The following is a 26732-nucleotide window of genomic DNA, read 5'->3' as shown; positions in this document are numbered from 1 at the left end:
TTGCGAGTTGGAGCTCATACCATTTTATAACAATATGGGTGTTGTGCCATTCAGGGGACAACATAACATGGGAGTTTAGGATTTTAGTAAATGCTTTGAGATAGAATTCTGTAATCCTGTCCATTAGGAGAAATTGCAAATGCTTTGATATACACATTCCTTTATTTTTGACCTTAATTTTTACCCATTATCCATTTTGAGGATTGTGGATACAAAGTAAGATGGTACAGAAGATATATCAATTTGACATTTGATAATGCTGAGAGGGGAGGTTATAGCTCTGGAATGTTTACCATTGGATTGATCATCTATTTTCATCATAATGGGATGATTTTACTGAGGGTTTTTGCAGAATTATAGAGGGGGTTTCGGAGTTTGGCATTCAGGAGCTGCGACGCTGGGGTTTGGTATCATGGTGGATGGCAGGACTGCGGAAAGGATCTGAAGTATTAGAGAGCTGGGAGGAAAGATGTGTTAGTTAGGAGAGAGGTGGGCAAAAGGCAAGGAGGAGGACCCATGCATGATTGCAATGGCAAACATGGCTTTTCAACTCAGGACTGGGCTGAGTGCGAGAGAGAGGAGAGCGAAATAAAAAGTTAGGTCAATGATTGAGAAATTTAATGAGCAGCACCTTGGTACAGGAAGTACAATTGTGATACAGCAGAAGGCATCACCGTGTAAAAGTTGCACATAGATATGATACATACTTACGCACACAAACACACCTTTGGCTTTTAATGCCACTGCGATGACTATTGTATGCTATTCATTCTGACTCATTCTGAAACACTTTTTGCAACAATTTTCAAGGGGTTACAATATTGCCTTTAATCTATGAAGGCAATTTTGATCCAGGCCAAAATGTCTTTGGATTCTGGCTCTCGGTAACTTAGATTGTTCACAGGATATAGTTCATAAGCAACTACTACTTCACTGTCAAACCTTAATAATCCTACTTCATAGCATACATATTATAATTATTAAAATTCAGACAATAGTCCTCAAGGAGTTAACTTGTTGCATTTCTAAATAAATAAAATAAAATCTCTACACTGTAGTTTAAATAGAATTTACAGCATACAGACCTGTTCAGCTGGTGTTTCAACGTGTAAAATTAAAACGCATGGGATTAGGAGTAGTTTATTGAGATGGATAGAAACTGGTTGGCAGACAGGAAACAAAGAGTAGGAACTAACGGGCCTTTTTCAAATTGGCAGGCACCAATGATGGGGTAACACAGGGATCGGTGCTAGGACCCCAGCCATTCACAATATATATTAATGATTTGAATGAGGGAACAAAATGTAATATCTCCAAATTTGCAGATGTTCTCCAAAGTTGGGTGGGAGGGTGTGCTGTGAGAAGGATGCAGAGATCCTTCAGAGTGATTTGGTCAAGTTGAGTGAGTGGGCAAATGAATGGCAGATGCAGTATAATTTGGATGAATATGACGTTATCCACTTTGGTAGCAAAAACAAGAAGACAGACTATTTGGAATGGCCATAAAGGAGAGTGAATGAGCAACGAGACCTGGGTGTCATCGTACACCAGTCACTGAAGGTAAGCATGAAGGTACAGCTGCCGATAAAGAAGGCAAATTGTATGCTGGCCTTCATAGCAAGATGATGAGTACAGGAGCAAGGATGTCTTGCTGCAATTATACAGGGCCTTGATGAGGCCACACATGGAATATTGTGTGCAGTTTTGGCCTCCTTATCTGAGAAAGGATGTTCTTGCTCAGGACGGAGTACAGCGAAGGTTTACCAGACTGATTCCTGGAATAGCGGGACTGACATTTGCGGATAGGTTGAATTGGTTAGGATTGTATTCGCTGCAATTCAGAAGAATGCGGGGCTTCTCATAGAAACCTATAAAATTCTAACAGGACTAGACAGGATAGATGCAGGAAAGATGTTCCCGATGGTGGGTGTGTCCTGAACCAGGGGTCACAGTCTGAGGATACAGGGTAGACAATTTAGGACAGCGATGGGGAGCAATTTCTTCACCCAGAGGGTGGTGAGCCTGTGGAATTCAATATCACAGAAAGTAGTTGGGGCCAAAAACACTGGGCGGGATTCTCTCAGCCCGGGGCTGGGCCGGAGAATCGCCGCAACCAGCGTGAATCGCGCCATGTCGCCCGCTCTACAGGGTCCCCCCCCCCCCCCCCCCCCCCCGGCGATTCTCCGCCCGGGATGGATTAAGTGGCCATCACAGAAAACCCGAGTCCGGCCGGCGCAGTTTTAACCTGCTCTTTGCCGGCGGGACCTCGGCATGGCAGGGTCTGAGGGCGGCCTGTGGGGGTGAGGGGGGGCCTCTGTTGTGGCCTGGCCCGCAATCGGGGCCCACCAATCGGCGGGCTGGCCTCTCGCGCTGGGGGCCTCCTTTCTTCCGCGTTGTCCCTTTAACCCTATGCCATGTTGCGTCGGAGCTGGCGCGGAGAAGGGAGCCACTGCGCATGCCCGCGTTGGCGCCGTTGCCACTGCGCATGCGCGGACCCCGCGGCTCCCAGTTGACGCCAGGATCAGCAGCTGGAGCGGGCGTGGGTCGCTTCAGTGCCGTGCTGGCCCCTGCAGGGGCCAGAATTGCTGATCCTGAGGCCATGGTGACTCCGTCGAGAAACACAACGACGTTTACGACGGCGTCAACACTTAGCCTCAGGATCAGAGAATCCCGCCCACTGTTTGTTTTCAAGAAGCAGTCAGATACAGCACTTAGGCGAAAGGGATCAAAGGATATGGGGGGAAAGCAGGATTAGGCTGTCGAGTTGGATGGTCAACCGTGATCATAATGAATGGCGGAGTAGGCTCGAAGGGCTGAATGGTCTCATCCTGCTCCTATTTTCTATGTGTATGTTCCACATGAGACAATTTCCATTTCATCTAATCCCGTTACGTTATACAATTTATTTTACTGCCAAATGACAGATATCATCAAATAGTATTATTTGTTTGAAGTGTGTTACTGATAGTATTTATCAGTTTACTGCTGTTTCATATACAGGTGCGTTTTTTTTTCCCAATGTTTCTCGTACCTCACCTGGCTCTTACTTCCCCAGAACAGACAAAACCACCTCAAAAGTTAGATTAGAATTTCAGAAACCAATTTCTTTCTCGTGATATTTTGAGCTGATTCCAATTTTGAAAAAACACTATCGCCGTATTTTTTTTTTGTCAACACTGAACAGACCCAGAATCAAGTGGCAATTTTTGAAGAAAAAAAAGAGCAATACATTCACCAAAAAATCAGACATACAAAAATGGTTTCTCATTCGCTTTAGCAAGATGTATTTAGCTTGTTATTCTTGCTCATTTCGCAGACTTTATATTATCTGCATGATTGTAGCTTCAATGTTTAAATAATCTCCTGATGCGTTGCACAAATACTCTTTGATCCCAATAGCAATCAAGCAATAATTTCAAATTACCTACCTCCAGTCCTACTCTGCTGCCCTCCGTAGGCAACAGTTTCTCCTGCAGCCGCAACATTTTTGGGATCATCTGGTCCGATGCGTTATACAAATCGTTTAACTTTGAAACACTTACAACAGTGAGAAAAGTTTGATGAACGTTTCCAGTTTATAGTCCTTTAAGCTTTAATTTATATGTTGATGTAACAATACGAAGCCTCGAGGAATGAATTTTTACCTGTGATTCACCACACGTCTGCATGAGGCACTGAATGTATGTTGAGTGCTTTCAACACTGGGAGGGGCAGAAATCAGGAACATCCAGCTGCATAATGTTCGGGCTTAGAGGGCAGAATACTTGTTTCTGAGTCAGAAAGTTGTCGATCCAAGTCACACTCCAGACACATGGAGCTGAATCTTCGGGCTTTCCAGAAAGTGGGAATGGAGCTAGGGATAGTCCCGTAAATACCAGCACCGGGCGTCACCAATCCCGGTGCCAGTAATGTCGTGGGTGGCGAAAAGGTGGTGAAAGAGTGGGACAGCGATCCCACTTTCCTCCCCGTCGAGGTTAAGTGAACTTGTTAAAGCTCATTGAACTCAAAGGGTGGAACACTTAAAGGGCAGACAGGATTCAGAAGCTGTTAGTTTCAGAACAGTTGAGGGAAGGTGGGTAGACAGTGGGGAAGCAGTCAAAGCTGCACCAGGACATCACTCACGTCCTGTGAGAATCTCCTGCATCGGGTAATTAGGTGTCCTTGATGCTGCACCAGTGACAGGGAGAGTGGGCACGCGGAGCTCAGATTTGCAAAGAATCAACCCCCCACCCCCACCCGCCCCCCCACCCCGACATTACAGCGGCAGACAGAGCAGGGGGCAAGGTTTCCATCACAAAAGGAAGGTTGCAACTTGCAATGGGGGCACGACGGTCGATTTTGGATCCAGTGGTGCTGAGGGACTGGAAGACATTGGGGGGATGGAAGTTGCAGAAAGGCAAAGGAGACCAAATCTCCTCAGAGAATCTACCACCAAAGGTGCAGCTACCTGGATGTGACCTAGACGCATTGCCAAAAGGCACTATGATTCTCCAGATAGATGGTCATTAAGATCGGTGCCCTTGTCGCCAAAGAACTCACACCTTGAAGCTCTGGTCGCCATACTCCGCTAGTGGCCATCAAACTCACTATGGCCTTGAACTTCGCTCCTGGTTCCTTCCAAGGATAAACTGCAGACCTAAGTGGCATTTCACAAACAGCTGCAGACCGATGTATTTTACAAGTGGGAGACTTAGCCACAAACCACTGATTTCTCTATCAGGTCAACCAGCAGCCCCAATGATGGTTGTTGCGAAGAGGTTAAACGGGTACCACATTTCATGTGGGGTTTTCCGATCCTGCCCGTTGCCGACATTGTCCGGTGCTGCTGTAAGTCAATGGCCTTTTGGCAGGGTCACCGAATCTCCCATGACGGGCACCACCACAACAAGGCCAGAAAATAATATCCATATCAATTAAGGGCTTTCCCACACAAAAAATATGAACTTTAATCAGGGGCATCGGCTCCGAGCCAAGAACAAACCCAGCCCCTCCAAGTTCAGCACTTGGCCAGGAAAGTTAAACTGACAGCATAGTACAGCGGGAGTGCTGCGCCGTCAGAAGTGCTGTTTTTCAGATGAATCTTTCGGTCAAAGCCACATCTGCCCTCTCAGGTGGGCCTCCAGCCCTTTTCAAAGTTCTGCCCAGTGTCCTGACCAATATTTATCTCTCAATATTTATTCATCATTAAAACAAATACCCAATCAGTGCTTTTTGCAGGAACTTGCTGTGTGCAAATTGGCTACGTGCTTCATAAACTACAACAGTGACTGAAGTGCTTCAATTGTTATGAAGTGCTTTGGGGTATTCCAAGGTTGTGAAAGGTTCTACAATAATGCAACTCTTTCTTTCAATGTATGTCGCCATCTACCCAACCAAAGTATAGTGTACGCTGAAGAGGAGCTAACAGAAGTTTTTTCATTTAGATTTGTGCTTTCGTCGTTTCAAGCCGTTTTTTTAAAAAAACATTTTCTTCAGGAAAATAAATTGTTTAGCACAATGCCCACAACCAAGCATCATAAATCATTCTTACTTAATGTCGGTGACATTAACCGGCTGGAGAGAGCCTCGCCTCATGTCTTTTAGGGAGGCACACCGAATTAGGTGCCACTCGAGGTACTTAAAACTCGACCAGCAGCGGGCCTTCCCCAAGATCAACGGATCAGACATTGGGACCCATCCACCGAGAGTTTCTGGCCAATGAAAGGCAGTGCGACTGGAGAGGCAGATGGCTACAGAAGGAATAACACTGGCCTGAGGCTTAAGATCATTGCTGGATCACAGGCTGCAGGCGAGTGATGGCAGGAGTGGGATTGCGAGGTGGGAGTCTCAGGGGAAGGGTGGATGACTCGGGGGATGGGGGAGGGGTGATGCAGTTGATAGCAACGGCAGAGGGGTGGGTGTCGGTGGGCTCCCCCTCCTGAAGTTTGGTCCCTTGATAAAGACACAAACTCTGACAATGTGGGATATTGCCTCCTCCCCCCCAAAACCCCTACCGGGAACCCACAAGCAATCCTGCATGCTTTGCTTGTTGTATTTCCCTCAAAGAGCCCCCCACCTACCGCTGGTTTAATCCAGCAGTGATAGAATGATTCTCTCAGGTCAGCATTAATTGGTGGTGAGGCAGGAAAGCCGACCACGGATTTTCCCACCACAGACATAAGGTGGAGGTAGGAAGGGACTGGGTTTCCCAGCTGCCACCAGTCCTCCTGATTAAATACCATCCCATCACCAAATTCATCACTGGGGAGGGTATTCAATTCTGTCCCATCCATTGTGGCACTTACTGGTCTTCTCTGTTTCGCATGTGTTATTTTGCATTGAAACATAAAACTCTCTATCACTGGGAGTGGGGACTGCGATGAATGTAAGTCTATGGAGTGTATTCAAGGTTTTTGCTTTGCAATTTCTCTTTGAGAGGGCTGTGTATTTGATCGCTGGAGCACATAAATGGATAAGAATGGTGGCTTTTCCTGGGCACCTGGTGAAGGTATTGGGCAGGATTCTCCCAGCTCGGGGCCGGGCTGGAGAATCCCCGCAACCGAGCTACGCTGCCCCGACACTGGCACGCGATTCTCCGCAGAGTGGAGAATCGGCGCCATTGGTGCCAGCGGGTTTGGCGCGGCGCCGGTCGCGGGCCACTGCATTCCCGGAATGGGCCGAGCGGCCGCTGTAAAAAGGCAGAGTCCCGCCGGCGCCATCCACACCTGGTGCGTGCAAGGTCGGGGGGTGGCCAGTGGGGGGGGGGGGAGGCACGCTCCGACTCCAGGGGGGAGCCTCCGATGGGGCCTGGCCCGCGATCGGGGCCCACCGATCGGCGGGCCGGCCTCTCGCTCCCCGGGCCTATTTTCATCTGCGCCGGCCCCCAAACTCCCGCGCCACGTTGCGTCGGGGCCGCCGCATTGAGGGAGGCCACCACGCATGCGCGGGTTGGCACCGGCGCCACTGCGCATGCGTGGATCCTGCGGCGCACAGTTCGTGCCGTGATGGGAGGCTGGAGCGGCGTGAACCACTCCAGCGCCGTGCTGGCCCCCTTTAGGGGCCAGAATCAGTACTCCCAGCGGCTCGTTCACGCCATCGTGAAACACGATGGCGTTTCCGACGGCGTGGACACTCTGTTGCCGAATGGGAGAATCCCGCCCATTATCTCTCATGATTTACCACCAGCGTTGTAGAAGGAGAGCACAACAGAAAAGGTATAGCCTACACCTACAGGCGTGAAAGGTGGTGGGCATAATCAGCTGTAGTCAAGTGGCTATCCCTGTAAATTCCAGTCCCAATAATATACTAGAAGCTCTCTGTTCTTGCACTGACCATTTACACTTTCTGAACTGTTGTACATGCTTAAGCACCTTTTTCTTTAATTTCTCCCAAGCAGTGGTATTGTCATACGTTAACCTCAATATGTTAGCTGAACAGCATTGACAGGAGGAATATAGTTTTGAGAGGCAAGCGATTTTAGCACACGGGTCGCAACTACCTTTTTTAAGAAGATTGCATTTGTATCTATTGTAAAAATCTACAGTCGACTTCCATTCCCAGCACCATCCCTTAGCATTCTATACTTGTGAATGTTTACATGGAGGAGCGGTGAGTCAACCAAAGCCATTAGGACAATAAAACAAAGCAGACACCAATCATTAACTATTGAGGCTAAATGCACCTCTGCATCTTTCCAAATGCCATGAATAGTAAGGAGTGAGTATCCCTCCAAATGTTTCATTGAATTCTGGAAGTTGAATTCAATCTCAGGAGATTGAATGATGTAGGTGGTTAAACATTTTAATTTGAACTCTACAACTAAGCCTAGATTAATGGGGCGAAAAACTTCTATCTCTCACATTTGTAAAAGTCCACACCTGATCCAATGGCCATGCTGTGCCCGAAAAGCAGCTCGCCATGGCGCAGCGTGGTGGATAGAAGCCGGGAGACCCCGCTCCCGGGATCTGCCTGGCTCACAACACCTTGCGAGATATTACGCGATCTCGCATTACATTGCGATGTAAATCTCACCTTGTGTGGGCAAGATCACATTTTAGCAAATCTGCACATAAGAGCGAGACACTCGTCTAATTTCAATGTACAGATTCCTGAGCTACCCTAGGGATTGGGGTCAATCTCCCTCACCTCTGAGACCTCGGGCGAGCGCCGTTCAGCACTTGTCCCCACAAACGACGACCAGACGGAACGGCACTCATGGGTGCCGCCCAGGGGATCGGAGGCTCATGTCCTTTTGGCAGTGTGGTACCCTGGCACTCCTGGTACCACCCAGGCACCCTGGCAGTGCCAACCTGACAGGTCAGGTAGCACTGCCAGTTGGTAGGGTCACTGCCAAGGTGCCAAGCTGGCATTTTATTTGTGCTGCAGATCAGGCCAGGGGTTCCCTGCACAGCTGTTGTAGAGGGGGGACTGGAGGCCCCCCCCCTCCCCCACATAGTGAGCTTGGGCTTGGGGGAGGATGATCAGGGGTCTTGGAGATCGGGACGCCATTTTTAAATGGCACCCCATCTCTCTCTACACTGAGAAGTTACAGCGAGTGGAGTTCCTCGGTGTACAAAACGGGGCTATGTGCGGCCTTGGCTGCGCATTGCCCACTGAAGCCCCTTATTTAATGCAGGTGGACTTTTACAACATTCAGCACCAAGAAACATTGGCTAAACGCACCAGCTATGGGACTTTGTTCCCGTTTAATTGAATCGCATCCAGAATCTGGAATATAAAGGACAAGCTCAGCAAAATTGACAATGTACAATTCTTTGCTGTAATGGGAATTTAAAGTCCTTAAAGGATTGGATTCTACTGTCAGAAGGGATGGATTGGCTTAGGGCTGAAACATCGATTGGAATAAGCCTTACTCAACAATTGATCTTCGATATAAAGAGAAAATGTTGAAATGCTTCACCTACCAACAGGCAAAATGCTTGGTCTAAATGTTTCTACATTGTTGAGGGTAGTATTTCGAACAGTTTGTGAATATTGTCTGTGACATTTAGATGTAGTCAATTTATTTCTTTATTTTATATATATATATAGGAACCATGACAGATTGGAAGCCTAAACCCGAATTAGCATTTCCTAATATCGCTTCATGATTTATAATCAGCAGACTTCTCTTCACTGACCTAGCACACAGCTGCAATAGACTATTAAAAACCTTTCTCGATACCCATTAACCCTGAACCCAATAACAAAGTTGGTTTACAATGGTGTTTGAGTCCACAGGGCTGGTATGCCCTGGTAGGCTCCTAGCATAGGTAGAAATAATATTCACAACCCTCATACTATTGGAAAAGTCTGGTTTGAAAAAGATACATTGGCGCAACATCAAATTATAAACTTGCTTCAAAGTGAAACCTTGTAAAATTCACAAAGCTGACAAAGTCCTTTCGCCTGATTACAGGGTGGAACCTTGTGACCCCTCCTGTGGCGAGTTTGATGTTGGTGAGGTATTTAATCGGGTGCGAGGGTATCAGGTGGGGACTCTGCCTTTCCGCCTCCACACTAAGTCTGTAGACGGCCCTCCCAACCCACCACCAATTGAGACCCTTAAGTGGCCAATTAATAGGTGGAAGACTCGCCATGTGGGGGGAGCACGACAAGCAAACCCTGGTGTGTTTGCCTGCAGGCTCCCAGCATGGGTGGGAGGGGTTGGGGGAGCGGTGCGTTCTCATTCAAAGGCATTCAGTGCCTGAACAAGGAACACAGCATCAGGAACAGGGGCCCACTGAGAGCCCACCTCCCATGCTTGCTGCTGACTCCTAACCCTCTGCTTTAAGCCCACTCCTGCACCCACCCACCTGGATCCAGCGATGACCCTGAGCCTTGGGAGTGTGTCCTTCACCCCAGTGATGCTGCCATTGAGCATGGGAACTCTGGGCATATTGAGATGGTTTGAAAGACTATGTAAAGGGCAATTATATTTGCTTCAGCACACTGATGTAATGTCAACTGCACTAGCACAGTAAAACAACAGCACCCCTTAACTTCCTGAATAGACAGCAAGAGGTCAGAAGTGCTCTAAACCTTTGTTTATTCACAACCCTATAACATAAGAGTGATCTCCGCTCCCCTTCCCAGTTTTGACGAAGCATTTCTGTGCAAATACACTCAAAAAGAGAAATTGTGTCAGAGCCTAACATTTTCAGCCACTGATTTTGATATAGGGGGTTAGTGGTATCTGTTCATGTTATTAGATTTAACACCATTTACGCAATGTTTATAAATATCATTCTTTACCTGTGTAAATGTTCAAGTGATCATCGCACAGATAAACTAAGTTATTTTCTGCAGCTCATGTAAAGGAGCACTCGAGAAGCTGGCCTTTGGTGATATTCTATTGAATTTGTCTCTAAGAAAATGAGTTAGCTTTTGGCCAGTGAAGGAACAGTATAGGTAAAGGTCTTGAGAAATGACTAAAAGCTTTAGATCCGAGGATAACACACATACAATTTTCACAAGATTCACAGTATTATTTCCTCTAAGGTACATGAATACTATACTGTTAACTACCTTGAAAATAATCTGAACCTAACCAGCACAAATCTGAGCCTAGCCAAGGACGAAACCTTCATTTTGAAACAATAAGGATTATCTGCTAGTTGTCTAACTCTATATAGTCCTAATCCTCATGTCATTTAACATTACACAAAATAGATGCACGAAGTCTATGATTAGATAGGTTGGGGTTGTATCAAAGCATAAAGTAAGCGAACCTTGTGCCTCATTGACAGAATATACAAAGAGTTTAAAAACAATTCTGTTCTGAACAAAGCAAACCAACGATCCCACTCTAGGGGCTGCGATAATCAAGAGAACTCAAACAATTAACTTGGCCGATATCTTATCGTTACATGTTTTAATACTAATCTCAAAAGAGATTAAAATATTTAAAATGAATCGAGCGCAGAAGCTTGCAGTCTACTAGTGCCACAATGCAATACATAATATGATGACATACGGCAAGATGGATCTTAGCCCAAAATTAATCCCAATTTCACAAGAGATTAATTCATGCTGCCATTCACGAATGCACCGGTAACAAATGCAAAGGGAATTGCAGAAAGGTCATCTTCACAAAACTTTCTAAACGACATGTTGTGTGAAAACAAAGTTAAGTACTTACCTGGATCTCTTTTCCTTGCAGCCAAATAATCAAAACATTTGATTGCAGTGGCTAAATCCTCGGAACATGAGCTGATGCATGTCTTTGACTCACTCAACATTGGCCCCACCCCCACCCCCACCCCCACACAATCCTGATTCAGTTTAGCAAACACACCTGATAATGCAACAAATACAGATTGGCTGAGATCATTCTGTCCCAATAGAAAATGCTTACCTGCAATGTAGCACTGTCTAGGATTGCCTTGCAATCATTTTGCTTGCTCAGGTCAATCGAAGAGAAGGATAGCGTGGCAAATTGTGGCAGTCAATATTAACACAGTGAAGTAACTAAAATATTCATTGTTAAGTGACATTTTGGGGGGACTTTTACAACAGATAATTTCCCAGATTCTGTGTTGCTGGGCACACAACATAAACAACCTCCTTGCCTCTGTGAATTAAAATGCATCTTTTACTACCTGATGTCTAGGTAAATCATAACCTGACTCCAGAATCATAGCAACAATTTACATTTAACAGTCCAAGGAGCTTCAGCGGAGCCTATTCAAACAAAAAGCCAACATATTGTCATAACATATACTAGTATATCATGGTGCAGACACACACTGATGGACACACAGTGGGACCAATCAACACACACAACACCGCAGCCAATCACCAGTGAGAGCACACGCACTATAAAGACAGGGGGCATCAGAGTTCCCGCTCATTCGAAGTTAGCTAGGAGGACAGAGCTCACAGCCTGCAACACAGACATTCACCATGTGCTGAGTGCATCGACTGGTTAGGACAAGGCAAAGGTCTTTAGTTAAAGCTAGTATCGTATTAAACCAAGTCTGAGTATGTTTAAACAGTTAATGATTCAATAAAATAGTGTTGCACTATTTCAAGTGTTGGTGACCTGTATGTGATCCAGAACACCCTGTACATCATGATACCAGGAAGTGGTGGGATATTAGCACTTCTTAGACCTACCTGCAAGTGATCTGCCTTCCGCCAGCATTCCATCATCCTGCAACATGGACAACATCAGCCCGCCGCCACCACTCCGCATCGCCGGCAACCTTGGGGCCAACTGGAAGATTTTCAAACAGCGCTTCCTGCTCTTCCTCAAAGCCACAGATAGGGAGGGTGCCTCGGATAGCAGAAAGATTGCTCTTCTCCTCTCCACAGCCGGGGACCATGCCATCCACATTTTCAACTCTCTCACCTTTGCGGATGATGAAGATAAAACAAAGTTCAAGACGGTCCTCCTCAAGTTTGACACTCACTGCAGCGTAGAGGTGAATGAAAGTTTTGAACGCTACGTGTTCCAGCAGCATTTGCAGGGTAAAGATGAACCTTTCCAATCCTTTCTCACGCACTTCCGCATCCTTGCACAGTCTTGCAGCTACGGGCCCACCTCCGACTCCATGATACGCAACCACATCATTTTCGGTGTTCAGTCAGACCCCCTACATCAGCAGCTCCTCAAAGTAAAGCAACTCACCCTAGCGACCGCCATCGAGACCTGTGTCTCACATGAAAACGCCACAAGTCGGTATTCCCATATACAAGCGGCTGAAACGGCACGGCAAAGTCCCCATGAGGCGGAATGGGTCCAAGTGATTGAGCACCTCCAGGACCTCAGCCTGGATGAGGGCGGCCACTTTGCGCACTTTTCGCGGACTCCCACGCTTGTACGCACCAAATGAGGGGACGGCGACGTTGAGGAACGCAATGTGCAGGCACGCACCACGCATGACCGCACCGCGCATGCACGATGGTGCAGCGAACGTGCTGACATCACGACGTGTGGCAACTGTGGCTCCGCCAATTTAAAGCGGCAATGCCCCGCAAAATCTCGACAATGCCTGCGTTGTGGCAGACTTGGCCACTATGCTGCCTTCTGTCGAGCAGCTCAGCCTGCCAATTCATATCGCTTCAGCCAGCCTCGCAGGAATGTTCGGGCAATTCAACCCACCGTCACCGAGTCCGATGCGGACCTCCCACACAGCAGTGACACCGAGGACCCGAAGGCACCTTTTCAAGTCGGTGTCGTAACGAGAAACAGGCTGTCCCCGAAGCAAAGACACCAGCCGCTGTCGGTATACAGTATCGATCCAGACGATGAGTGGTGTGCCACCCTGACGGTCAACCAGAATCCGTCGCCCACCTCAGAGATTTAATCTGTGAACTTTGTGGACTCATGGACTTTCTGATTTGTTCTGTTCTTCCGTTTAATCGTTCAAGTGGTTTGTATATAGTGTTCATCTTGTTATTCTTGTGACACACTGTTTTTCTGCACCTGGCACCTTCCCATGTAAATAGCTTAGTTTTCATGTACATAGTCCTGTAAATATTTTGCACACACGTAGTCAGGAACATTCACCATACACTATTTATTGCCACGCAGGTACATTTTTTATAAAAGGGCAGATGTCATAATATACACCAGTATATCATTTTGCAGACACACACACACTGATGGACACACAGTGGGACCAATCAACTCACACAACACCGCAGCCAATCACCAGTGAGAGCACACGCATTATAAAGACAGGGGGCATCAGAGTTCCCGCTCATTCGAGTTGCAGCTAGCTAGGAGGACAGAGCTCACAGCCTGCAACACAGACATTCACCATGTGCTGAGTGCATCGACTGGTTAGGACAAGGCAAAGGTCTTTAGTTAAAACTAGTATCATATTAACCCACAGTCTGAGTATGTTTAAACAGTCAATGATTCAATAAAATAGTGTTGCACTATTTCAAGTGTTGGTGACCTGTATGTGATCCAGACCACCCAACACATCACATATGACACAAGGCCACATCAGAACATGTGATTTAAGAATTTGTCAAAAAGAAATATAATGAAGGAGGATAAAGAGATAGAGAGGTGGCTTTAAAGAGGGTATTTCACAACGTAGGGCTTAAGTATTTCAAAACAATGCTGACAGTCTTGGGGTGATAGAAATTGAGAATGCGCCAAATGATGTACTGGAGTAGACTGGAGAAGATAGGAGGAGGGGATTGGGGAGCAGGGGGGTGGTTGGTGATGCGCATATCAGGATTGGTGAGCGTGCCATTGTACTGATTCAGCATTGAATGCACAGGCATGGCAACGCATGCACGCCACTGCATTGCTGTTGCTCACCTCATGGCCAACTGCATCACTCCTTTGTTTCACTGGCATGACAGTTCCACTGATCGACATCCAAGTGCTCTCAAGGCAGGAATGTGGACAGGGGCACAGGAGTGATAATGATGAAACGTGACATGGCGGAGCACAAAAAGCTTCCACTTCCTACACTGTCAGTCAGTGCCCCACCTGCTGCCTTGTCTCCTGGTCCACCAAATCTACCGCTGCACAGGTCCGGGTGGAAGAGCCTCTGACTAGGCTCTCGTGATCACCAAAACTACTGAGAGCATCTCTACCCTCAAGAGCAGAAACCTGAGCAGCCTGCCTCTATCTCTGCTAAAGTCACACAGGTTGCAGCACCTGGAAATGCTCAGAAAAGGTAGAGCAAAGGTTTGCCCAAGGGAATGTACATGGGGCATGTCACAATGTCAGAGTTGTAAGTTTGTGTTTTACCTTTGGAACTGCAGAAACATTTCTTTCCACCACCACTTCCCCAACTTGCCTGGTTATGGTTCTTTTCTGGTAAGTGGTCTTTTCACTTGTGATGAATGGGCAGACAAGGACTGACACTGAGTAACACTGGGGGTGGGTGAGGTGGGGGAGGAGACTGTGGAGGGGTTGCATGGTTGTTCGAAGGACAGTTTTGTATTCGCAGAGTGTGGGGGGTTGGCAGGTGGAAGTGCATGTGGTTGTCAGATGGATGGACCTGTGGAAGCTAAATAATGAAGACACTGTGGGCAGCTATGCATGTCACTGCTGGTGCATTAACCACATCACACTCCACCTCTTCCTCCTCCTCAGAATCATCCAAAGATGCTCTGTACTCTATGCCTTGTTCCGCCTGTATGTGCAACCCTTACAGCTGTGCAATGTATACAGTGGGCAGCACACAACAACCCTTCTGGAAACTCTGGTTGGTTGGTATTGAATGACGCTTCCAGGTCAGTCCAGGCAACTTCAGCACCTTTTCAGTCGGTCGATGGCTTCTTCAATGACAAATCTGGCTATTATATAGCTCTCGTTTCATCACTCCTGTCACTCATTGGTTGGGTTTCTCATGAGTGTTGTCAGCCATGATTTAAGTAAGTATCTCTTGTCTCCTAACAGACAGCTAGTAAACCTGCTTTGATGTACAAATAAATAAGGGAGGGGGAGCTGCCACAGAACAAAACATCAGGGCACCTATCCAGGAAACTTTCTTACACATGCGTGAGCATCTTTTTTGTGGTTTCACACTGATGGAGTGGCTGCCCCTGATAAACATACCGGGATGATCTGTGGGTGGCTTGGTTTCTACAAGAGTGGGGTCGATGACACCCTGCACCTACAGGACGCCAACCAAAACCGTAAACCTGAGCCCCTGCTTATTCTGACTGGCATCACCAGTGGCAAAGTTGGCATAATAGGCCTCCCTAGCAAACAAGCTATCAGCCATCAGTCTTATCAGCCACCGACTACAAAGTCCTGTAAATGTCTCCATCACAGCTCTGAGAAGACCCACAAGCACCAGGTTGAGGTCAGTGGTGACTTTGACAGTCATTGGTGAAGCACAGCTGTTAGGTCTTGTTCCAGTGGGCTGCTAATGTCTCTCACCATCTGATATGAGCTTCCCTGAGTGATATACCATCAATTATGACACGACAGAGAAATCAAGTGAATGAAGGCTTTAATACGCAAAGAGCTTAGCTAGTCAGAGACTTCAGTACAAACTGAGCGCCACCCACTGGACGCAACATTATATACAGCCCCGGGGAGGCGGAGCCAAAGGCAGAGTCCGTCGGGGTTCCAACCCAAGCCTTAAAGGCATATCACACCAAACCTTAAAGGCATATCACCTATCTGGTGAATACATTCACCACACTGAGCCATTGGCTATCTAACACATTGAGGAAGTTTATCGTCTGCAAGTACACCCTGTACGGCCGGTATTGTCTCCTCTCATCTGCACCTCTCTGCTGATTCCCTCACTCCTGTGGGGCTGCAGATCCGAGAGCAAAGCGCCGTCACAGCTTGCACTTCTTCCCGCTCCTCGTGATGGTGACATTGCTGGTATTGCTCCTGCTGGTACTGCTGCAACTGGTCACTTTGGTCACCATCTGAAGTCCAGAGTAGAACAGCCTAAGCAGCATCTCTGCTGATCAAATGGATCCGAGCTCCCAAATGGTGATCAGGCACACAAACCTCCAAAGTTATCAAAGTGACCATTCAGCACAAGCACCTTGGATAAACCCTTCACACAAACAGGCAAGAGAGCAGCCGTGAGGTTTCAGCACTTTTGGCCATGTTTCCCTGAAATGTCTTCAACCCCGGCAATCGCCATTGTGTTATCGCCGAGCTTTTACTGGCAAGTTCCAGGAAGCCCACGAACCCCCTCTAGACCCACAATTAAATAGCAACAGCCATGTTAATGTCACAGCGACTGAGCATTTAACATTGTGAAATTGGCAACCCTCCTCTCCCAAGGAAGTTTCTTACTGCAGCCTAACGCACTGTAGTTAAATGCAGGCGTTGGCTGATTGCCTTCTGTCTGACTCTTCTGTCAATTTCCCCAATGTTATATCCATTCTCAAACCCATGCGCATGAAAATTCAACCTAGCATCTCTGCCCAATGACCTGTCAATTGCAAAGAGCCCGAGCTAATTAAGGACCTTTTCCCATTCTGTCACTGTCCCCCATATTGGTGGTCATTCCTTGGAGGAGTGACAAGCGACCTTACAGAAATCCGAGTGACTGTAATAACACAAGATGCTGGAAATATAGACCAAGCGGCAGCTGTGGAGAGAAACATTTCAGGTCAATGGCCAAAGTCGGGGTGAAAGGTCATCGACCTGAAACAATTATTTCTCGCAGCAGGTGCTACCAGATCTGCTGAGTGTTTCCCTCGTTTTCTACTTTACTTTCAGGTTTCCAGCATCCGCAGTATGGATGGCACGGTAGCACAGTGGTTAGCACTGTTGCTTCACAGCTCCAGGGACCGAGGATCGATTCCCGTCTTGGGTCACTGTCAGTGCAGAGTCTGCACGTTCTCCATGTGTCTGCGTGGGTTTCCTCCGGGTGCTCCGGTTTCCTTCCAGAAGTCCCGAAAGACGTGCTGTTAGGTAATTTGGACATTCTGAATTCTCCCTCTGTGTGCCCGAACAGGCGCCGGAATGTGGCAACGAGGTGATTTTCACAGTAACTCCAGTACAGTGTTAACGTAAGCCTACTTGTGACACTAATAAAGATTATTATTATTATTTTGCTTTTTGCTATGTGTTGCAATGACGTTTCCCTTTGACAATAGGTCATGTCTAACCATAACACAAGATAGTTAAAAATAATGGGCCCCCACCCAGGATGATTGACTAATTAACATTGCAAGCCATCACTGCTTGGGCCAAAACAAACCTGCCTTCCTCACACAATATGATCCCAACTGTTTGCTTCTGCTGACAGGAAGGGCTTGTATGATCTTGGGTGATAACAAGTTAGATGCTGCTTTTAGTAGTACAAAAATATAAGAACATTGGAGTAGGCCATTCAGCCCTTTAATCCTAATCCATTCATTTGGGTCGTGACAGATCTGTACCTTAGCTCCATCCGCCAACCTTGGTTTTGTAATCACACCAGAAATCTAGTAACTATTGAAATTTCCGATTGACTCAGCCTTTATTGTCTTTTGGGGAAAGCGTTTCGGTTTCCATCACTGTTTGGATGGAACTTAATGCCCTTCTCTGAGGCAAGTTTAATGGCTGGGGTAGGGCCGGGATTTAATCAGGTGGAAGGGTAGCAGTTGGGGACTTTGCCTAATTCCCATCCCTGCCCGACTAAATCTGAATTGGCAACAAATTGAGGCCAAAAAGTGGGCAATTAACCCCCACTTAAGAGACTTAACCAACCGGCGCTGGTATTCACCCAGTACTGGGTGGCGGACTCATCATGCTCCTAGCCGAAAAGTAAACTCTTGGGTTTGCTTGTGGGTTTTTATAGGAATTCCTTTGTTCAAAGGTACTCGGTACCTGACTGAGGGGCCTGACATCAGGAAAAGGAGGCCCACAAGAGGAGAGCTAACCCTTGCCGTTGCTACCGACTGCCCTCTCCTCCACCCGCCATCCCGCCATCACTCATCTGTGGCCGGATGCCTCAGCAATCCTGGGCCTCAGCTGGCTGTCTTGCCAGCGGCTGCCACCGCTCTCTTGGGTGGCACTGCCAGACAATGCACATCTGCTGGCTTCTGATTAGAGGAGCGGGATTTCTGGTCCTGGGGTCTTTGATCCCAGGGCAGGCCCATCATTGCCCATAGGTGTTTAATTTGTCGGGCCTTCATGAAAAGAGACGGCACACTTGCTCTCTAGTGGATAATCTCACACGTTCACTCATTTAGCTCTATGTATCACAGTTTCTCCCATTCATTATTTACACTATCAGGGGGGACAGCCGCATGCACCGGTCGGACACAGCACCGATCGATGACACCGAACCGTCGAAGGGTCTTTGCAGCTTTACCACTACGAGTGTGTTCGCGACCCCAATGCTATTATCCATCCTCTCAGATCCGTACAATGCAGACTCTGTGTGTGTGTCTGATGCTGGTACCACAAACGGATACACTTGCAAATATTGATCCTGATGGACTTCATGAAGGCCCCACCTTCTCAACCTTGCCCCTCTCCTGAGGTGTGGTAATCCTCAGGATAAATCGCCACCTGTCAGCTCTCCCCCTCAAAGGGGATAGCAGCCTATGGTCATCTGGGACTATGGCGACTTTACTTCACTGTCAAGACTCACATATTAACAATGGATATTTTAGCACAGTGACAGATAGTGTCCAGTAAGTCTAATTTAGTCAAAGCTCAATTCGATAAAGAGGAAAGTTGTAAATAAGCTCAGATAATTTTTATCATGAATTAATGGCCAATCCCTTAACTAATAACATCACTAAGAGTTGGGGAGAATTTTAACATTTTGACTCATGGGGGTCAGGGAGAGGAGGGGAGAGAAGCTACATATAATAGGTGGAAAACGTGGAAATCCAGGTTTCCCCATTTGCCGTAGTTGTAATTCCATTGTTGTAACATCACCGACAGGTTTCCTGCCTGGGAGTCAACTCAATTGGCATGCTTAGCTTCCAGCCGAGCAGGGAACACTGGAGAAGAGAATGCAGTGCAAGGTAGGTCAGCACCCTAACTCATTTGAGGAGGTCGGAAGCTTGAAGGGGGAGTGGGGAGAGTTGGAAACCATAAGTGGGGGATTTGGGGTGGGAGGGGGAATCAGAGCCCTTGGGTGGGGGTTGGGAGGGGCCAGCAACCTGAGGGTGGTGATATCAGAGGGCTCTGAGACAGTCACAAGGCCTCAGAAGTAGGACTGGAGGCCCCCGGAGGGCAGCAAAGTCCCAAGGGTTAAATTAGGGGCTGGTTTAACACAGTGGGCTAAATCGCTGACTTGTAATGCAGAACAAGGCCAGCAGTGCGGGTTCAATTCCGATACCGGCCTCCCCGAACAGGTGCCGGAATGTGGCGACTAAGGGCTTTTCACAGTAACTTCATTGAAGCCTACTTGTGACAATAAGCAATTATTATTATTATTATTGGAAGCCTCAGGGGCTGAGGCAGTGTTGGGATCATCAGGATGGTTGGAGGGGTGATTGGGAGTCTGGAGAGACATGTATGCTGGGTCCAGCAGATAGATGGAAACCCATTTACCTCATGGATTCTTTCAGAATGCTGCAAAAAATGAAAGGCTGCCAACCTCATTATAATTCTTTAAGTTTCTTCCCGGGGAGGGGGTAGAGTACCCTCCTCCTGCTCTGTCCTCTGTAAAAACAGTTTGTTATAGGGGAGTTGGGGTTAGGATGTACATTTTTAAAACTTTAACCTCACACCCAACCCAAACCAACCTCTTTTTTGGGGTTAAAAATCTCTCCCACTCACTGTTATAAATGAAACATTCTGCAAATGTCCCTCATTTATCATATTTGAAGTTGGACACTTAAAGAAGTTCAATACTGTAAAATGAAATTCTATAGCCTTAAGACAGAAACTTGTGGAGTGAATTAAGAGGCCAGCTAAATCATATTAATAATAATAATTGCTGATTGTCACAAGTAGGCTGCAATGAAGTTACTGTGAAAAGCCCCTAGTAGCCACATTCTGGTGCCTGTTTGGGGAGGCCGGTATGGGAATTGAACCTGCGCTGCTGGCCTTGTTCTGCATTACCAAGCCTGCGGTTTAGCACAGTCCCTGGTTAGACACCAGCCTACGTATCACATGGCATTTAATAGACCCAAGCTTAATCAGCTATAATGTTTTGTGCTCTCTTCCTAAAACATAGGCGTGCACAATGACAGTTCACTGTTAGATTGGCAGCTGCTTTTCCACAAAGAAAATCAATCATTAGCATGGCTCATTGAAGATAACAGGTCAAGCATGAACACGTGCATTGGTGGGTTCATTCCAGCCAAAGAAATCTGATATTAACAGCGGCGATATGAAAACTGGTCTTTAGTTCATCAATTAGATTCACAAGACAGGAGCAAAGGTTCATTCAATCGATGTTTCATCTTGCTATCAGGATTTTGTACATATTCAAAACCAGGAAAATAAGTGTTAAACTACAGGATGCCAATGGATGTTAATGCAAGTCAATGATTATGACAGTTAGATGCCGCTAGACACACTGAACTTTTTGTAAGAAAAGTGGAATACTGTACGTGCTAGAAATCAGGAATAAAAGCAGAACATGCTGAATAAACTCAGCAGGACTGGCGTATCTGTGGAGAACAGAGTTAACGCTTTGAGTTCAGATGACTCTTCTACAGAACTGTTCCAGCACTTTCTATTTTAATTTATTTTCGAGCAATTTGTAAGTGTGTGAGAAAATGAACTTGCATCAAATATTAAGCTTTTCAACTCTGATGGGTGATAGGGCAGAAAAAAAAGATCTGGAAAAGTCATTAGGCTGGATTCTCCGTTGCCCGACGCCGATATCATAATCGGTGATCGAGCGGAGAATCAACACCGACGCCCAAATCGGGGCTGGCGCCGGTTTGATATCGGTCAGCCATGCTTCGCCCGCTTGGAAATGGCATCATCGGGACTTCTGGCTGCGGCGATGCGGAGCTAAGCCACACGTTTCGGCAGCTCCCACGATAACGGACTTTCGGGCTCTCCAGAGGAGCCCCATTGGAACTTTTTTGATTTGATCCCGTGTGGGAAGGTGCAGTGAGGTCCCCCCTTACGGTATATGGCCGAGATCAGCGGTAGAGCGGCGAGAAAAGAGACTCTGGAGCAGCGGCAAAAACGAGGAGGAAAAAGCAAGATGGCGGAGGGCGGAGATCGAGCAGCATGGGGGCCGGACCAGCAGGAGTTCCTTAAGCGCTGTGTGGAGGAGCTTAAAAAGGAGGTGCTGGCGCCAATGCTGTTGGCGATCAAGGGGCTGAAGGAGACCCAGAAAACCCAGGCGGTGGAGCTTCATGAGGTGAAAGATAAAATGAATGATAACGAGGACGAGATCCTGGGCCTGGCAGTAAAAATGGAGGCGCACGAGGCGGTGCGCAGGAGGTGGGCCGAGAGAATCAAAGTCCTGGAGAACAGGTCGAGGAGTAAGAACCTCCGGATTCTGGGTCTTCCCGAAGCTGTGGAGGGAGCTGATGCCGGGGCGTATGTGAGTACGATGCTCCATTCGCTGATGGGAGCGGAGGCCTCTCCGACCCCCCTGGAGTTGGAGGGGGCTCACCGGGTCCTGGCGAGGAGACCCAAGGCTGATGAGCCGCCAGGGGTGATAGTGGCAAGGTTCCATCGCTTCGCGGAGAAAGAAAGTGTGCTGAGATGGGCCATGAAGGTGCGGAGCAGTAGATGGGAGAACGCGGTGATCCGAGTTTACCAGGATTGGAGTGCGGAGGTGGCAAGGAGGAGAGCTGGCTTCAACTGGGCCAAGGCGGTGCTGCATAAAAAAAGAGTAAGGTTCGGCATGCTGCAGCCTGCGCGACTGTGGGTCACTTATCAGGACCGACACCATTATTTTGAAACGCCAGAAGAGGCTTGGACCTTTATTCAGACGGAAATACTGGACTCGAACTGAGGGAATGTGGTTGTGGGGGAGATGTTGGTTGTATATGGGGTTGTAAATAGGGGTAAAGAATACTTCATGGGTGGGATGATGGATGGGGATGTGGGTAGAATTCTGGTTAAAATTCCTAAAATTCCTTTTTTCTTTTCTGTAGACGAGATGATGATGATGGGGAATGTGGGCGTCGGTGCTGGAGGGAGGTGAGACTCGGGAATGAGGGAACTGGGATAATGGCCGCAACAGGAGCTGCGCACAGGGGCGGGGCTGGTTCAGGAAAGCGCGGGCTTTTTCCAGTGCAAAAAAGGGGGGGGATGGAGGAAGGTAAGGAGGAGGAGAGACTCCCACACGGGGAGATCAACGGGAAGGCGGGGTCAGCAGAAGTCAGCTGACTCATGGAAGTAATGTGGGGGGAGCAAAAGAGCTAGATGTAGACCTGGGGGGGGGGGGGGGGGGGGGGGGGGGGGGGGATTTTAGGGTTGCTGCTGCACTGTCCGAGCGGGAACTGAAAATGGAAGAGGTGGTCGGGACGGGGGTTCCCCGCCTGGGGGACTGGAGGGCGCGGGAGGCGCGAGCACGGGACTGGCCTAAGATAGGAGATGGCTAGTCGGTGGGGGAGGGTGGGGGTGGGATGGATGACCCCCCAATCCGGCTGATCACGTGGAATGTGAGAGGCCTAAATGGGCCGGTTAAGAGGGCCCGAGTGTTCGCGCACCTAAAGGGACTGACGGCAGACGTGGTCATGCTTCAGGAGGCACATCTGAAGGTGACAGATCAAGTCAGGTTAAGGAAGGGATGGGTAGGACAGGTGTTCCATTCGGGGCTGGATGCGAAGAATAGAGGGGTGGCAATACTGGTGGGAAAGCGGGTGTCGTTTGAGGCCAAGAACATAGTAGCGGACAAGGGAGGCCGATACGTGATGGTGAGTGGTAGGTTGCAGGGGACGGAGGTGGTACTGGTGAATGTATATGCCCCGAACTGGGACGAAGCTGGATTCATGAAACGGATGTTGGGGCGTATTCCAGACCTGGAGGTAAGGAGCTTGATAATGGGTGGGGATTTTAACACGGTGCTGGACCCAGCATTAGATCACTCCAGATCCAAGGTGCTTAGGGGGTTTATGGACCAGATGGGCGTAGATCCGTGGAGATTTGCCAGGCCTTTGGCCAGAGAATTTTCTTTTTTCTCCCACGTACATAAGGCCTACTCCCGGATAGATTTTTTTGTTCTGGGCAGGGAACTGATCCCGATAGTGGAGGGAACGGAGTATTCGGCCATAGCCATTTCAGATCATGCCCTGCATTGGGTGGAGCTAGAGCTGGAGGAGGAGAGGGACCAACGTCCGTTGTGGAGGTTGGATGTGGGACTGCTGGCAGACGAGGAATTGTGCGGGAGGGTGCGGGGGTGTATCGAAGGGTATCTGGAGGCCAACGACAACGGGTGCAGCTGGGAGTAGTATGGGAGGTGCAGAAGGCGGTGGTCAAGGGATAGTTAATCTCCATCAGGGCTCATAGGGTGAAGAGAGAGGGCAGGGAAAGGGAGAGGTTAGTGGGGGAGATTTTAAGGATGGACAGGAGCTATGCAGAGGCTCCTGATGAGGGACTACTCAGGGAGAGACGAAGTCTCCAGACGGAGTTCGACCTGTTGACCACAGGGAAGGTAGAGGCACAGTGGAGGAAGGCACAGGGGGCGATATATGAATATGGGAAGAAGGCGAGTCGGATGCTGGCACATCAGCTCCGTAAGAGGATGGCAGTGAGGGAAATAGGCGGAGTCAAAGATGACAGGGGAACTACGGTGCGGAGTGCGGGGAAAGTGAAGGAGGCTTTTAAGGCCTTTTACGAGGTGCTGTTTAGGTCCCAGCCCCCAGGGAGAAAAGAGGGGATGCGGCGATTCTTGGACCAATTGAGGTTCCCAAGGGTGGAGGAGCAGGAGGTGGCTGGTTTGGGGGTGCCAATTGGGGTGGAGGAGCTGGTTAAAGGACTGGGGAGCATGCAGGCAGGGAAGGCCCCGGGGCCGGATGGGTTCCCGGTGGAGTTAGTAAGTATGTAGACCTGTTAGCCCCGTTGCTGGTAAGGACCTTCAATGAAGCAAGGGAGGGGGGGACCCTGCCCCTGACAATGTCGGAGGCGACGATCTCTTTGATCTTGAAGCGGGATAAGGACCCTCTGCAATGTGGGTCGTATAGACCGATCTCGCTCCGTAACGTAGATGCTAAGTTGCTGGCATAAATGTTGGCCACGAGGATTGAGGACTGTGTCCCGGTGGTGATTCACGAGGACCAGACGGGATTCGTAAAGGGTAGGCAGTTAAATACTAATGTGCGAAGGCTCCTAAATGTGATAATGATACCATCGGTGGAGGGAGAAGCGGAGATAGTGACAGCCATGGACGCGGAGAAGGCCTTTGATCGGGTAGAGTGGGAGTATCTCTGGGAAGTGTTGAGGAGGTTTGGGTTCGGGGGAGGGTTTATTAGTTGGGTTAAGCTCCTGTATAAAGCCCCGGTGGCGAGTGTGGTCACGAACCGGCGGAGGTCGGAGTATTTCCGGCTGCATCGAGGGACGAGGCAGGGGTGCCCCCTGTCCCCTCTGCTGTTTGCATTAGCAATTGAACCTTTGGCCATGGCGTTAAGGGAGTTGGGGAAATGGAAGGGGGTGGTTCGAGGGGGAGAGGAACATCGAGTGTCGCTGTTCGCAGACGACCTGTTGCTGTACGTGGCGGATCCAGTGGAGGGGATGGTTGAGGTAATGCAGATCCTACGGGAGATTGGAGACTTTTCGGGCTATAAGCTCAATGTGGGAAAGAGTGAGCTCTTTGTGATCCATCCGGGGGACCGAGGAAGAGGGATAGATGACCTACCATTGAGGAGGGCGGAAAGGAGCTTTCGATACTTGGGGATTCAGGTAGCTAGGAGCTGGGGGGCACTGCACAAACTTAATTTGACGCGGCTGGTGGAACAGATGGAGGAGGATTTTAAAAGATGGGACATGTTGCCACTCTCGCTGGCGGGTAGTGTACAGTCGGTTAAAATGCTGGTCCTCCCGAGGTTTCTTTTTGTATTCCAATGCCTCCCAATTGTGATTACTAAGGCCTTCTTTAAGAGGGTAAGCAGGAGCATTATGGGATTTGTGTGGGCGAGCAAGATCCCGAGGGTAAGGAGGGGGTTCCTGGAGTGTAGCAGAGATAGAGGAGGGTTGGCGTTGCTGAATTTGGGTGGTTACTATTGGGCAGCCAACGTGGCAATGATCCATAAGTGGGTGATGGAGGGAGAGGGGGTGGCGTGGAAGAGGTTGGAGATGGCGTCCGGCAAAAGAACGAGCCTGGGGGCGCTGGTGACAGCACCGCTGCCGCTCTCGCCGACAAGGTACACCACGAGCCCGGTGGTGGCGGCAATGCTAAAGATCTGGGGGCAGTGGAGGCGGCACAGGGGTGCAACGGGAGCCTCGGTGTGGTCCCCGATCAGAGACAACCATCGGTTTGTCCCAGGAAGGATGGATGGGGGGTTTCAGAGCTGGCATCGGGCAGGGATTAGAAGAATGGGGGACCTGTTCATTGACGGGACGTTTGCGAGCTTAGGGGCGCTGGAGGAGACGTTTGGGCTACCCCCGGGAAACGCTTTCAGGTACATGCAAGTGAGGGAGTTTGTGAGGCGGCAGGTGAGGGAATTTCCGCTACTCCCGGCACAGGGGATTCAAGATAGGGTGATTTTGGGCGTATGGGTCGGAGCGGGCAAGGTGTCAGCGATATACCAGGAGATGAAAGAAGAGGGGGAGGCTTTGGTAGAGGAGCTGAAGGGTAAATGGGAAGAGGAGTTGGGGGAGGAGATTGAGGAAGGGCTATGGGCTGATGCCATAAGTAGGGTTAATTCCTCTTCCTCGTGTGCCAGGCTTATCCTGATACAATTTAAGGTGGTTCATAGAGCGCATATGACGGGGGCGAGGCTGAGTAGGTTCTTTGGGGTGGAGGACAGATGTGGGAGGTGCTCAGGAAGTCCGGCGAACTATGTCCATACGTTTTGGTCATGCCCGGCACTGGAGGGGTTCTGGAGGGGAGTTGCGGGAACAGTATCTAAGGTGGTGAAAGACCGGGTCAAGCCAAGCTGGGGGCTAGCACTATTTGGAGTAGTGGACGAGCCGGGAATGCAGGAGGCGAAAGAGGCCTGTATTCTGGCCTTTGCGTTCCTAGTAGCCCGGCGAAGGATCTTGCTAATGTGGAAGGAGGCGAAGCCCCCCAGCGTGGAGGCCTGGATAAATGATATGGCAGGGTTTATCAAGTTGGAAAGGATAAAGTTTGCCTTGAGAGGGTCTGCGCAGGGGTTCTACAGGCAGTGGCAACCATTCCTGGAGCATCTCGCGGAGCGTTAGATGATGGTCGGACAGCAGCAGCAACCCAGGGGGGGAGGGGGGGACATCGTTTGTGTGGGGGGGGGGGAGGAAGGGGGGT

The 26732-nt window shown here is 48.8% G+C and overlaps 1 protein-coding gene across 3 annotated transcripts in view; it reads right to left on the bottom strand.

The window, feature by feature from the left end:
* Positions 1-26732, bottom strand: part of LOC140428312 (pleckstrin homology domain-containing family G member 4B-like) — a 263637-nt gene that overhangs the window by 187386 nt on the left and 49519 nt on the right. Inside the window, exon 1 of one of the 3 annotated variants that reach the window (XM_072514650.1) lies at positions 3429-3555. The exons of 1 other annotated variant lie outside the window; for it this stretch is intronic. In XM_072514650.1, coding sequence (XP_072370751.1) covers positions 3429-3497 — 69 coding nt within the window. In that variant the 5' untranslated portion in view covers positions 3498-3555. Of the gene's footprint in view, positions 1-3428; positions 3556-26732 lie in introns of those variants that run through there. One more of the 3 variants, XM_072514649.1, reaches the window with a different exon arrangement.

This window comes from Scyliorhinus torazame, chromosome 8 (genome assembly GCF_047496885.1).
Source record: "Scyliorhinus torazame isolate Kashiwa2021f chromosome 8, sScyTor2.1, whole genome shotgun sequence".
Taxonomy (NCBI): Eukaryota; Metazoa; Chordata; class Chondrichthyes; order Carcharhiniformes; family Scyliorhinidae; genus Scyliorhinus; species Scyliorhinus torazame.
Note: the sequence above shows the minus strand (reverse complement) of the source record. Positions and strands in the feature narration are given on the sequence as shown.